Source organism: Penicillium waksmanii, assembly GCF_028829765.1.
Source record: "Penicillium waksmanii strain IBT 27052 chromosome Unknown utg000008l:1.0-5622682.0:1.0-5626561.0, whole genome shotgun sequence".
Taxonomy (NCBI): Eukaryota; Fungi; Ascomycota; class Eurotiomycetes; order Eurotiales; family Aspergillaceae; genus Penicillium; species Penicillium waksmanii.
Window position 1 is genome coordinate 1602955 of NW_026643254.1, and position 10759 is coordinate 1613713.

Genomic DNA, 10759 nt, shown 5'->3' on the forward strand with positions numbered 1-10759 from the left:
AAGAGGGGAAATGAATTAGACTCTGATAAGGTGCAAGCAAGTAGGAGGCCCCGAGGTGTAGGTACGAGGAGTAGTTGGTAGTACTATCTTGATCTTTTACACCGCCCTTGCCGGACTTGGGCCGACGAAACGCGAGTGGAGCAGCGCTTGTACGTAACCAGCCTCATTTTCTCATTTCTCTGGATTTGCGGGGGTGTTCGACTGCAGATTCGCTAGAGCAGCGCGGCATCGCACATCCGTGGTCAGATTCCTCCAGGATGACCCACCGGGAAAACTGCACTAAACACGGGCACGATGGGCTCTTTTCCTCCCCTCGCGCTCCGTGGTGACGTATAGATTCTCGTGTCTTTCGACGCCTCTTTCGAGATAGCACGCTCGGTCTCATCCGGACTCAAGTCAGCCTCCTGATCCGGGTTGAATTTCCCTTATCTTATTCATTTCCCATCCTTCCCCGCTCATTTATCTTCGTCTCAAAACTATCGACGAAACACCGTTGGCAACCGAGTGGGTCATTTGTTCTCTTTTCCGACTCCACTTCGAACGATCGCCACCACTCATTCGCCCCAGTCCCAACGCAAAGAAGGCAGAAAAAAAAAGAAAGCGAAAAAAAAAAAAGTTGAACCGCGTCTACACCGAATGAAGGTTGTCGATTGAGAGGGATTGGCTCGTTGGATCATACCACCCGTGGCCCCAGTGTTTCTAAGCTTCCTCTTCTTTTTACTTTTAAAAATAGAGAGATCTTCCCCTTCTCTCCCCTCCCCTCTTCTCCTCCGACCTCATCAATCTCCAACCTCCAAATATCTCCAATATGGCCACCACTAACGATCTCCCCGGCATCGATGTCAACAGCTACGACTACATTGTCGTGGGTGGTGGCACCGCCGGCTGTGTCATTGCCGCTCGTCTTGCCCAGTATTTGCCCAACAAGCGCACCCTCGTGATCGAGGGCGGTCCTAGTGACTTTATGGATGACCGCGTCCTGAACTTGAAGGAGTGGCTCAACCTCCTCGGTGGCGAGCTGGACTACGACTATCCCACCGTTGAGCAGCCCATGGGTACGACACAGCTCCTCACCTCAACTCACCTCACCTCACCTCCCTTTGCGACAGCCTTGAACCTGAATCTTTCCTTTGCATCATTCATCCCACAGCCACAGCCCACATGCTCCGCCCTTAGAATAGAATGAATGAACACTAACACTCCCCGTAGGCAATAGCCACATCCGACACTCCCGGGCCAAGGTCCTCGGTGGTTGCTCTAGCCACAACACTCTGATCTCCTTCCGTCCCTTTGAGTACGATTGCCGCAACTGGGTGAACAAGGGCTGCAAGGGCTGGGACTTTGAGACCTTCACCCGTATCATTGATAACCTGCGCAACACCATCCAGCCCGTGCACGCCCGCCACCGGAACCAGCTCTGCAAGGACTGGATCTCCGCCTGCTCCAGTGCCATGGATATCCCCGTCATTGAGAACTTCAACGATGACATCCGTAATAAGGGTGAGCTGACCGAGGGTGTCGGCTTCTTTAACGTCTCCTACAACCCTGATGACGGCCGCCGGAGCAGTGCCAGTGTGGCTTATATCCACCCCATTCTGCGCGGCGATGAGAAGCGCCCCAACCTGACCATCCTCACCAACGCCTGGGTCTCCAAGGTCAACGTCGAGGGCGACACCGTCACCGGTGTCAATGTCACCCTTCAGTCCGGCGTTACTCACACCCTGCGCGCCAAGAAGGAGACCATCCTTTGCGCCGGTGCCGTCGACACTCCCCGTCTCCTGATGCTCTCCGGTCTCGGTCCCCGCGAGCAGCTATCATCCCTAAACATCCCCGTCATCAAGGATCTCCCCGGAGTCGGCGAGAACCTAATTGACCACCCAGAGTCAATCATCATGTGGGAGCTAAACCGCCCCGTCGACCACAGCGCCACAACGATGGACTCGGACGCTGGTATCTTCCTCCGCCGCGAAGCCCCCCGACGCCGCCGGTTTCGACGGCCGCGCCGCGGACATAATGATGCACTGCTACCAAATCCCCTTCACCCTCAACACAACCCGCCTAGGCTACGAAGAACCCATCGACGCCTTCTGCATGACCCCCAACATCCCCCGCCCCCGCTCCCGCGGCCGTCTCTACCTAACCTCCTCCGACCCGAGCGTGAAACCCTCGCTTGATTTCCGCTACTTCACCGATCCCGAAGGCTACGACGCCGCCACCATCGTCGAGGGACTCAAGGTCGCGCGTAAGGTCGCCCAGCAAGCCCCCTTCAAGGACTGGATCAAGCGCGAAGTCGCTCCCGGCCCGAAGGTGACTTCCGACGAGGCTCTGTCTGAGTATGGTCGTCGTGTTGCGCACACTGTGTACCACCCGGCGGGTACGACTAAGATGGGAGATGTGGCTCGGGACCCCCTGGCTGTTGTTGATCCTAAGCTTAAGATTCGCGGTCTTAAGGGTGTGCGTATCGCTGATGCGGGTGTCTTCCCTGATATGCCTTCGATCAATCCCATGCTTACTGTTCTGACTATCGGTGAGCGTGCTGCTGAGCTTATCGCCGAGGAGGCTGGCTGGGCCCGCTCCCAGCCCCGTCTGTAGGCGAAGTTTAGCCTAGCCTAGCCCAGCTAAGTGCGGGCGAGGGCGCGGGAACAGCATGACATAGTTGACTGTGTTGACTCTTTGTTCCCTCTTCTCATGACCGTATGTCTGAAAAGTTGTATTTTTGGAAATTTTTGTGTTTAGCATCTCAGCGAGCGGCGCAGAGCAGAGCAGAGCTCGAGCTCGAGCTCCGTGAGATCAAAGTGGTGGGAGGAGATTTTATAACCTCCCTTAGTCAACGTGATTGATCTAGTATAGTAGTACCCGGGGCCCGTGTCCGAGTCTTGGTCTTCTTTTTTGGATTCTTGGGTATATAAATGAATATCACCGAGCATATCGACGTTACTTAATGATGTTTTAACGTGCTGTCTTAAGGTAGCCTGGGATTGTCTAGTACTGGTAGTAGTATAGTATGTGCCTAGACTTTTGATACGTAGCGCCCCGCTATTATATACTAACCCTGGGGCCTTGGAATGCAAACTGCAGTGAGTTAAAAAAAAAAGATAAATCAAATCAAACGTTAGAATCAACTCAAAAATTAGAATTACAGAAGAATAGCAAGACATCAGTTTGAATCTAACATAGGGTAAATTTCAAGTCTATCAAAAGTAAAGATAAAGATTCGATGCGATGCTCGGGATGCGTGTAAAATTTGTAGTAAGGTTAGATGCTTGTCGCAGGGATCGATGCAAGAAAAAAGATAACATCCTCAAACGCCCAGGCCCTCGCCCACCAGTAGATATCATGAGACGCAGACGCAGAATAAAACAGATAATAAGACAACAGGAAGCAAGCAAAAAACAAACAAAAACACAACAGACGAAAGCAAAACCTCCCAGACCATTCCCCTAATCTCCAGTCAACCTTCCTTAAACAGCAACAGCAGCACCACCCTTAACATCCGAATCAAAAATCTTAGCCCCAAACTTCCAAACCTGATCAACCGTCAAAGTAGCCCCAGAATACGGATCATCATTCTCACCCAGAACAACCAAATCCGCATCCGCCCCCGCATCCAAAGACCCCTTAACCCCCTGCATCCCCAACAACTTCGCGGGAACTGCAGTAGCAGCATTAATCGCCTGCGCCGTCGACGCACCCGACCACCGTCGGAAATTATTAACGCACTCAATCAAAGTCGCAGAACTACCAGCAATCTTATCCGAGCCCTCGAGCGTCAGCCTGGCACCAGTCTTAACGATTCGCTCGCCATTCGTCCATTCATAGACACCATCCGGAAGGCCACACAGACGCATCGCATCAGTGACAAGAACCAGTCCCTCCGGGTGCGCATTGTAGGCGATCTTAATCGAAGTAGGATGTAAATGAATCCCATCCGCAATAACGCCATAATAAGGACGACGACGCTCGGACTGACCCAATAGACCAAAGATACCCGGGTTGCGGTGGTAGAAGGGTCGCATCGCGTTGAAGAGGTGGGTTATCATTGTTGCGCCTTGGTGGGTGGCGGCTACGGCCTGTTCGTATGTTGCGTCTGAGTGGCCGATTGCGTAGATTATGTCTCGCTTTGCGATTTCGGGAATTTGGGACATCATGTTGCCTACTTCTGGTGCGGCGGTTATCATTTTGATTGGACTGGTGGAGTCCAGGTTGTCCTTTCCGTAGCAGGTGATTAAGTCTTCGAAGGTTTGGGCTGCGCGGAGGACTTCGGATTTGTGGATGCCGTTTCGGCCGGGGCTTATGAAGGGGCCTTCGGCGTGGGCGCCGAGGGATTCGGCGCCGTCGGTGGGTTGGTGGGTTGATGCTGTTGGGCCGAGGGAGGGTAGGACCTGGATGGGGTGGTTAGCTTTGCTCTGCTTTGCTCTGCTTTGGGACGAGAGAGAGAGTTCCTGTGTAGAGGTTCTCGGGATGTATTGAAAGGGTGGAAGTAAATGTAAACTAACCTTGTGATAAACCTCGGCGGTTGAGCTAACGAGGGTAGGCAAGTAAGAGGTGACACCAGTGCGTGCGAGGCCGCGGTTAACCATTCGCAGACCTTCATCATACTCCTCCTTGGTATCACAGGGGACAGAGAAGTCGAAGCCCTGGGCACCATTCAACTGAACATCGATGAGACCCGGGGCCAGAATGCGACCACCGAGATCGATGATTTCATCGGGGGAAAGATGTAATTCGTAGAAGGCCTCTTGGTCTTTGAGGATTTTGCCGGTGAGAGAGTCGATCCAGAGATCTTGTTCGACGAGGCTCGACCCGCGTACCAAGCGGCAGTTGGTGAACTTGGTGATGCGGGGAGCGGGGGTGGTCTTGCCAGGCATGTTGATGGTGATCTTGATGTTGAGGCCAAGGTCAAGTCACGGTCAATGACGATGGATAATTAGGAACAGGCAAAAGGAACAGGGGAACACAAGAAGTTAATAGATCTGGCCGCGTCGGGGGAGGAAGTGATGATGTAACAGTTGATTGTTTGCGAGGTGACATTGGACATTGGGTTCGGCATACCGATGTGGTAGGTACCAGATTCGGTAGTAGTCGTACTTTAGTCAGTAGAGCCGGTAGTATATACTACCACTGCAGTTATACTCTGCAGTAGTGACGGTTGTGGCTAATACTGGCTGTACGTCGCCCCCCACAGTCTATAGTTGCAATCTACTGCAATGACACTGTGGAGGGTACGGTAATTACCGTATTAACCGCATGCGGGGATGTAATTCAGTACCGGGAGGGTAATCTGTGGTATCGTTGGTCGTGGTTGCAAGCGGATGCAACTCTGTTTTCGGTCGCATCTAGAGCGGGTATTCTATCGTATCTCACTACCACTGCCTGTCGCTGGTTATCACTGCCCATCCTTGGTTATCCTTTGTGGTTCGCTCGATGCTTCTCCAGAGTCTCCAGCGGCTCCAGAATCTCCAGACAACCCCATCATCGATATCCCCGCAACTGCCCACAACTGCCCACATGATGAGCAAAATTTATCGTAATAAATCCACTTCTCCCCATGGGATCGTGCCATTCATTTCCATTACTTATAATTACCCCAAGGTATCCTAGGATACTCCCCGTACCGATTGTGTTATCTGTGAAACATCGATAAGCTAGCCTCGGCTACTATAGGTCCACGGGATATAGTCTCTTTTTTTTTTAGAACTAAAAAAAAAGTCGGCCCCCCCCGAATTCAGCTCTGATAAATCTCTCGCAGCTCAGTGCAGCTTCTTCCGATCTCCTTCATTCTTCCCTTCCCAGTTCCGATCACCCTTGTTATTCTTCACGTGGGAAAGCATTCCAATCCAATCAACGATCGCAATCCCATTGGAGCCACCCCTTTTCTAGATCGTTGATCTGACCCCCCCCCCAAATCGTCTCCTCCAATCTCCGATCTACACTCCTCCAAACCCACCGGCTCTTCCCCAGATCATGTCCCCCGAGCCGGAGCAGCAACCGCCTGCACCGGCGTCCACAGAGTCACCGGTCGCACAATCATTGGAAGAAAAGACCATGCCTTCCGTGCAAGGCGAACCCGCAGTTGACGACGCCGTCGTCGGTCCGGACTGGATGTACAAGCCAATCTTCAAGATTGGCAAATGGCAAGCACCCTGGTTCGCATCGCCAGAGACACAGCTCTACCTCGTCTCCTTTGTCTGCTTCCTTTGTCCCGGCATGTACAATGCGGTCAGTGGACTTGGTGGCGGTGGCCAAGTGAATGCGACCGATGTGAACAACGCCAACACTGCGTTGTATAGTACCTTTGCCGTCGTGGGATTCTTCGCCGGTTCGATCGCCAATCGTATTGGTCTTCGCCTTACCTTGTCGCTCGGTGGCTTCGGCTACTTTCTCTACGTCGCCGCCTTGCTCTCGTACAACATTAATCAGAATGCGGGCTTCTTGATCTTTGCTGGTGCTTTGCTGGGTGTTTGCGCTGGTTTGCTGTGGTGCGCTCAGGGTGCCGTTATGATGAGTTATCCATTGGAGCATGAGAAGGGCAAGTATATTGCTATCTTCTGGGTTATTTTCAATCTGGGTGGTGTCATTGGTAGTTTGGTAAGTTCGCAAAAGGGAGAGAGAGAGAGAGAGAGGTGCATTGAACTCAGCTAATCGCCAATTGCTTTTTCTCCTCCACAGGTCCCCCTCGGCCAGAACATGCACTCCACCGCCGGAAACGTGAATAACGGCACCTATATCGCCTTCCTCGTCCTAATGGCCGTAGGATTCGGTCTATGCTGGACCCTCGCTGATTCCAAATACATCAAGCGCAGGGACGGCTCCCGCGTAATCGTGATTAAGAATCCGACCTGGAAATCTGAATTCCTCGGCCTATGGGAGACGCTCCTCAGCGACTCGTACATCGTGTGGCTATTCCCGATGTTTTTGGCCAGTAACTGGTTCTACGGATATCACTTCAACGCGGTCAATTTGGCCTATTTCACTGTTCGCACTCGTGCATTGAATAGTCTTTTGTACTGGTTGATGCAGATGGTTGGTGCTTTTGTTTTTGGCCAACTTCTTGATATGAAGTGGTTTTCGCGCCCAATGCGTGCTAAGATCAACTTTGGTATTCTTTTCGCTATTACGTTGGGAATTTGGGGTGGTGGGTATGCCTTCCAGACGAGGTATACGCGTGAGACTGTTGAGGCCGATATGGATTTCACTGATAGTGGATATATTGGCCCGATGTTCTTGTATATGTTCTATGGGTTTTATGATGCTGCTTTCCAGACCTGCACCTACTGGTAAGTAATATCCGCGAGCTTTGCTAGCTTTCTGGGGATTATCTGCTAACATGATTTTCCTTAGGTACATGGGTTCCCTGTCCAACAACGCTCGCAAGCTGGCCAACTTTGCCGGTTTCTACAAGGGTATCCAGTCCGCCGGTGCAGCTGGAATGTGGCGGTAAGTCTTTCCCCTGAAGGCATCTACACCGACCCAATTTTCTCCTAACTAATGACATTTCATTTCAGCCTGGATGCCGTCAAGACTCCCTTCATGACTGAGTTCGCTTCTTGCTGGGGTCTTCTCCTTGGCAGTATGCTGGTCGCAACACCTGTGATCTTCTTCAAGGTGAAGGATAGCACCGACGTCGAAGAGGATCTGAAATTCTCCGACGAGACCGCCGCCGATATCCTCGGTGAGACCGGTGAGGGAATTAATCTCCCCGAGAAGCCCCGCGCCCACGAAGATGCTTCGGATAAGGCGTAAACAATTGATATTGATATATACGGTATACCGTCCACACCACGGGACACCAGAAGGTATCAATCAGTTTTACTGTATCATCATTTGTGTTATTATTTTTTCCTTTCCTGCATTTTCTTTTTAAAGGGTTCGATTTCTCGGCTTGGTTGCCACGAACATATGCATTTACGAGGCGCGTCCTTTCATGTTTTAGGTCCGTGTCTGGCACCGTGGGTGTGATGGTGGGACTCTGGAATTGGTTGTGCGATATGAAAATCCGGATAGACGATCCATATCTACCCTACTATGAATACTATGAACAGATTAGATTCAAGTGAAATAATATTGATTTGTATTTACTTAAGCATTCAGATGAGAGCAGCAGCAGCAGCAGCTTTATACAAGTCTACTCCATGTAAATTCTCCTTACAGCCATATATATGCACTGGCACACCACTGCGTTCAAGTTCTTCTCACATCCACGGAACAGCAGACCCAACCACCCCCGTAGAGGTAGGCAGCGCAACAGAAGCCTGCGTATGCGTCGCAGACTTAGGCCCACTCGACCCAAAATTCGGCTTAACCTTCTTCTCGCCCTTCGGCAACTCCCACCCATTAAGCGTGCGATTAAAGAGCTGCAACGAAGCCTCAGGCTGGTAAAATGGAACCTCATGGCCAGCCTCATAAACCCTCGTGAACGAAAAGTTCCCATACTCGCGCGTCTCGCCATACTCCTTCCCGTCCACAAGGAAAGGAGCATACCCGGCAGCGCGGAACTGCTTGCTATGCGTGTAATTTGTAGCCAGGGAGACAGCCTCACCGCCGAACCAGTTGCAGATGTAATCCGCGTCGCCGTAGATTAGGGCTACGCGGACGGGTCGGGAGAGGATGTCTTCTAGGTCTTCGATGAAGTTGGGCCAGACGAAGTCGCCGGTTTGTTGGAAGGCGTAGTAGATTTCGGAATTGGAGGATGTGTAGTTTAGGTCTACGCCTAGGGCGTTCATTACTGAGTCTTTGGCGAGGTATTGTTCGTAGTAGCTTGGTGGTGTTGGGTCTTGGGATGGGTGGCGGATGTCGTAGGTTCCTCGACCGCTGAAGACGTAGTAGGGGCTTTCTGTGGTGAGGGGTTGGATTAGTGGGTTGTTGAGGTCGTGATTTGGATAGATAGAGGGGAAGAAGGGGGAGGGGGTGATGTGGTATATAGGAGATAGGAGTTTCGACGTACCGACGTTATCACGACACATGTTGCCGGCTTCTGTGCAGATTGCATAGTCTGACAATGAGGTTCGGTTGGTGAATTTGCAGCTCTGGATCATATCCTGGCATCCGTTGGGCATTTCGTTTGCGAACTTCATATAGTTGTAGACAGTTTCGTTGACCTAGTTGTCTCGAATTAGTATGGAGCCATGAAACCTAGGAATGAAAAAAAAGATGATGAATTTACCGCTTTGATGCCGTAGGTGTTGTGAACTGCAAATTCTGGGTAGTGGGGAGCCTGGATAGATTCATCAATGATTCCGTTGATGATTCCAAGTGTGTTGAACTCTAGCTCAATGCCGTCCACGGAGCCATTGGCGATTTTCTGATTTTGCTCGTAGAAGTGGTCGAAGAACTAAGGTTTGCTTGTTAGTGAATTTGTCGGCACTTCGTTTTGATGATTAGTTAGTACTCACGGCTGGACCATAGTGCCTATTTTATGTATTAGCATAAGTATTGGAAGAAAGGGGGAAAAAGCCGTCTTCGGAACTGCTTACCCTCCATAGCTCTCGGTCCACAAATTGAAGCTCTTCGATTTGATCTTCGAATCCATCTTTGGTAGTCCGCCAAGGAATCCCTGCAAGACTTCCCAGGTGGCTTCGGCAGCGAGGTTGGTTGTGTCTTGACCTCAATTAGTTGAAGTTTCACCAACGCAAGTAAGCAAAGCTGACATACCGATCATAGTAGCATTAATCACAGGGTAGCGACCCTGAACACCGGCGACATCTTCACCCTGGAAGGCACCTGTCAATTGGTTCAGGGAGCCTGCCTCCTTCTCGGAATATGAGAACCCTTAATTACCAAGGTCAGTGATATGTCATACTTTCAGAGCACGAAGTCATTACGAACCGGTGCCAAGAGGCTGAGAGATGAAGAGCATGTTTGAAACCTCACTCCATGAGTGGGGATTAACATAAGTCTCAAACTTCTCGTTAACATGACAAGGGCCCAATTCTAAAACACGGTCCGTCAGTACATTTCACTCCATAGTTGTTTTGAAAAAGCAAATCTTCGATACACATCGATCGTCTCACCTTCAAACAAGCCAATCAGCGAATCACTGCCCGGGCCACCATTAAGCCACAGCGTGATTGGCGCATTTTCCGGATCGTGGCGCGCCTCGAAGAACCAGAAGAATGTATGTTCTGTGGGCGACAAGTCCACATAACCTGCATATGATTTCACACCCGGCGTTGTTTCACAAACACCTTCCTTCCCGGGTTCCTTGTAGCGAATCGTGACATTGTTGGCCGTTTTAATTGTCTTCACACCCGTAGGCTCGTTGGGAAGTTGTCGACGAGCAAACTCGGTGCCAAAGGGGATGAAGCTGGCGGCCGCGACGGGCACCAGGAACGGGATCCACGTGTTGATGCGCATGGTGTGTCTGTATCTCTGTCTCCACGTTACAATGAAGAAGTGAAGAGCAGCGTCGAAAGTGGAAGAAGACGTTTTGTTTGTGGGCCAGGGGCTGCCGACTGCTACTTAAAGGATCTACCCCAAATGAGGGGACAGCTCGCTCAGGCTACATTGTTTGGATCGTATGCCATGGCACGGCATATCCAGTCAGAGAGCCAGGACTAGGATAATACCGGAGATAGCCGCCCCGGGAAGAGTCGTGATCGCCAGTCATAAATTCTCCTGAAGCAGAAGGAGGATAAGGGGAGTCGAGGAGCATGAGCCAACGAGAACGCTTGTAGACAGGCTCAACGGCTGCATATCGTGGGGACACCAGCCATCTCCGCAGGAGCTCCGGGCCAGGGTCACATCCTTCATACGAGGGTCC

General features: G+C 51.3%; 4 protein-coding genes across 4 annotated transcripts; 2 read left to right on the forward strand and 2 right to left on the reverse strand.

The window, feature by feature from the left end:
• Nucleotides 1-808: 808 nt before the first annotated feature.
• On the forward strand, nt 809-2592 carry N7481_008929 (GMC family oxidoreductase; the record flags this gene model as incomplete). The annotated part of the gene is made up of 3 exons (XM_057268148.1): nt 809-1055; nt 1210-1857; nt 1925-2592. The coding sequence occupies 3 exons, from the start codon at nt 809-811 to the stop codon at nt 2590-2592; spliced, it is 1563 nt and encodes a 520-aa protein (XP_057118825.1).
• An 869-nt stretch (nt 2593-3461) lies between these two features.
• N7481_008930 (N-acetylglucosamine-6-phosphate deacetylase) lies at nt 3462-4868 on the reverse strand (the record flags this gene model as incomplete). Its single annotated transcript, XM_057268149.1, has 1 exon — nt 3462-4868. One exon carries the CDS (start codon nt 4866-4868, stop codon nt 3462-3464), a length of 1407 nt encoding a protein of 468 aa, XP_057118826.1.
• Nucleotides 4869-5964: 1096 nt separating this feature from the next.
• On the forward strand, nt 5965-7743 carry N7481_008931 (unc-93 family MFS transporter; the record flags this gene model as incomplete). The annotated part of the gene is made up of 4 exons (XM_057268150.1): nt 5965-6588; nt 6670-7277; nt 7342-7437; nt 7506-7743. The coding sequence occupies 4 exons, from the start codon at nt 5965-5967 to the stop codon at nt 7741-7743; spliced, it is 1566 nt and encodes a 521-aa protein (XP_057118827.1).
• Nucleotides 7744-8192: 449 nt separating this feature from the next.
• On the reverse strand, nt 8193-10353 carry N7481_008932 (uncharacterized protein; the record flags this gene model as incomplete). Its single annotated transcript, XM_057268151.1, has 7 exons — nt 8193-9098; nt 9164-9331; nt 9393-9408; nt 9474-9597; nt 9652-9768; nt 9826-9930; nt 10011-10353. The coding sequence occupies 7 exons, from the start codon at nt 10351-10353 to the stop codon at nt 8193-8195; spliced, it is 1779 nt and encodes a 592-aa protein (XP_057118828.1).
• Between the last annotated feature and the right edge of the window lie 406 nt (nt 10354-10759).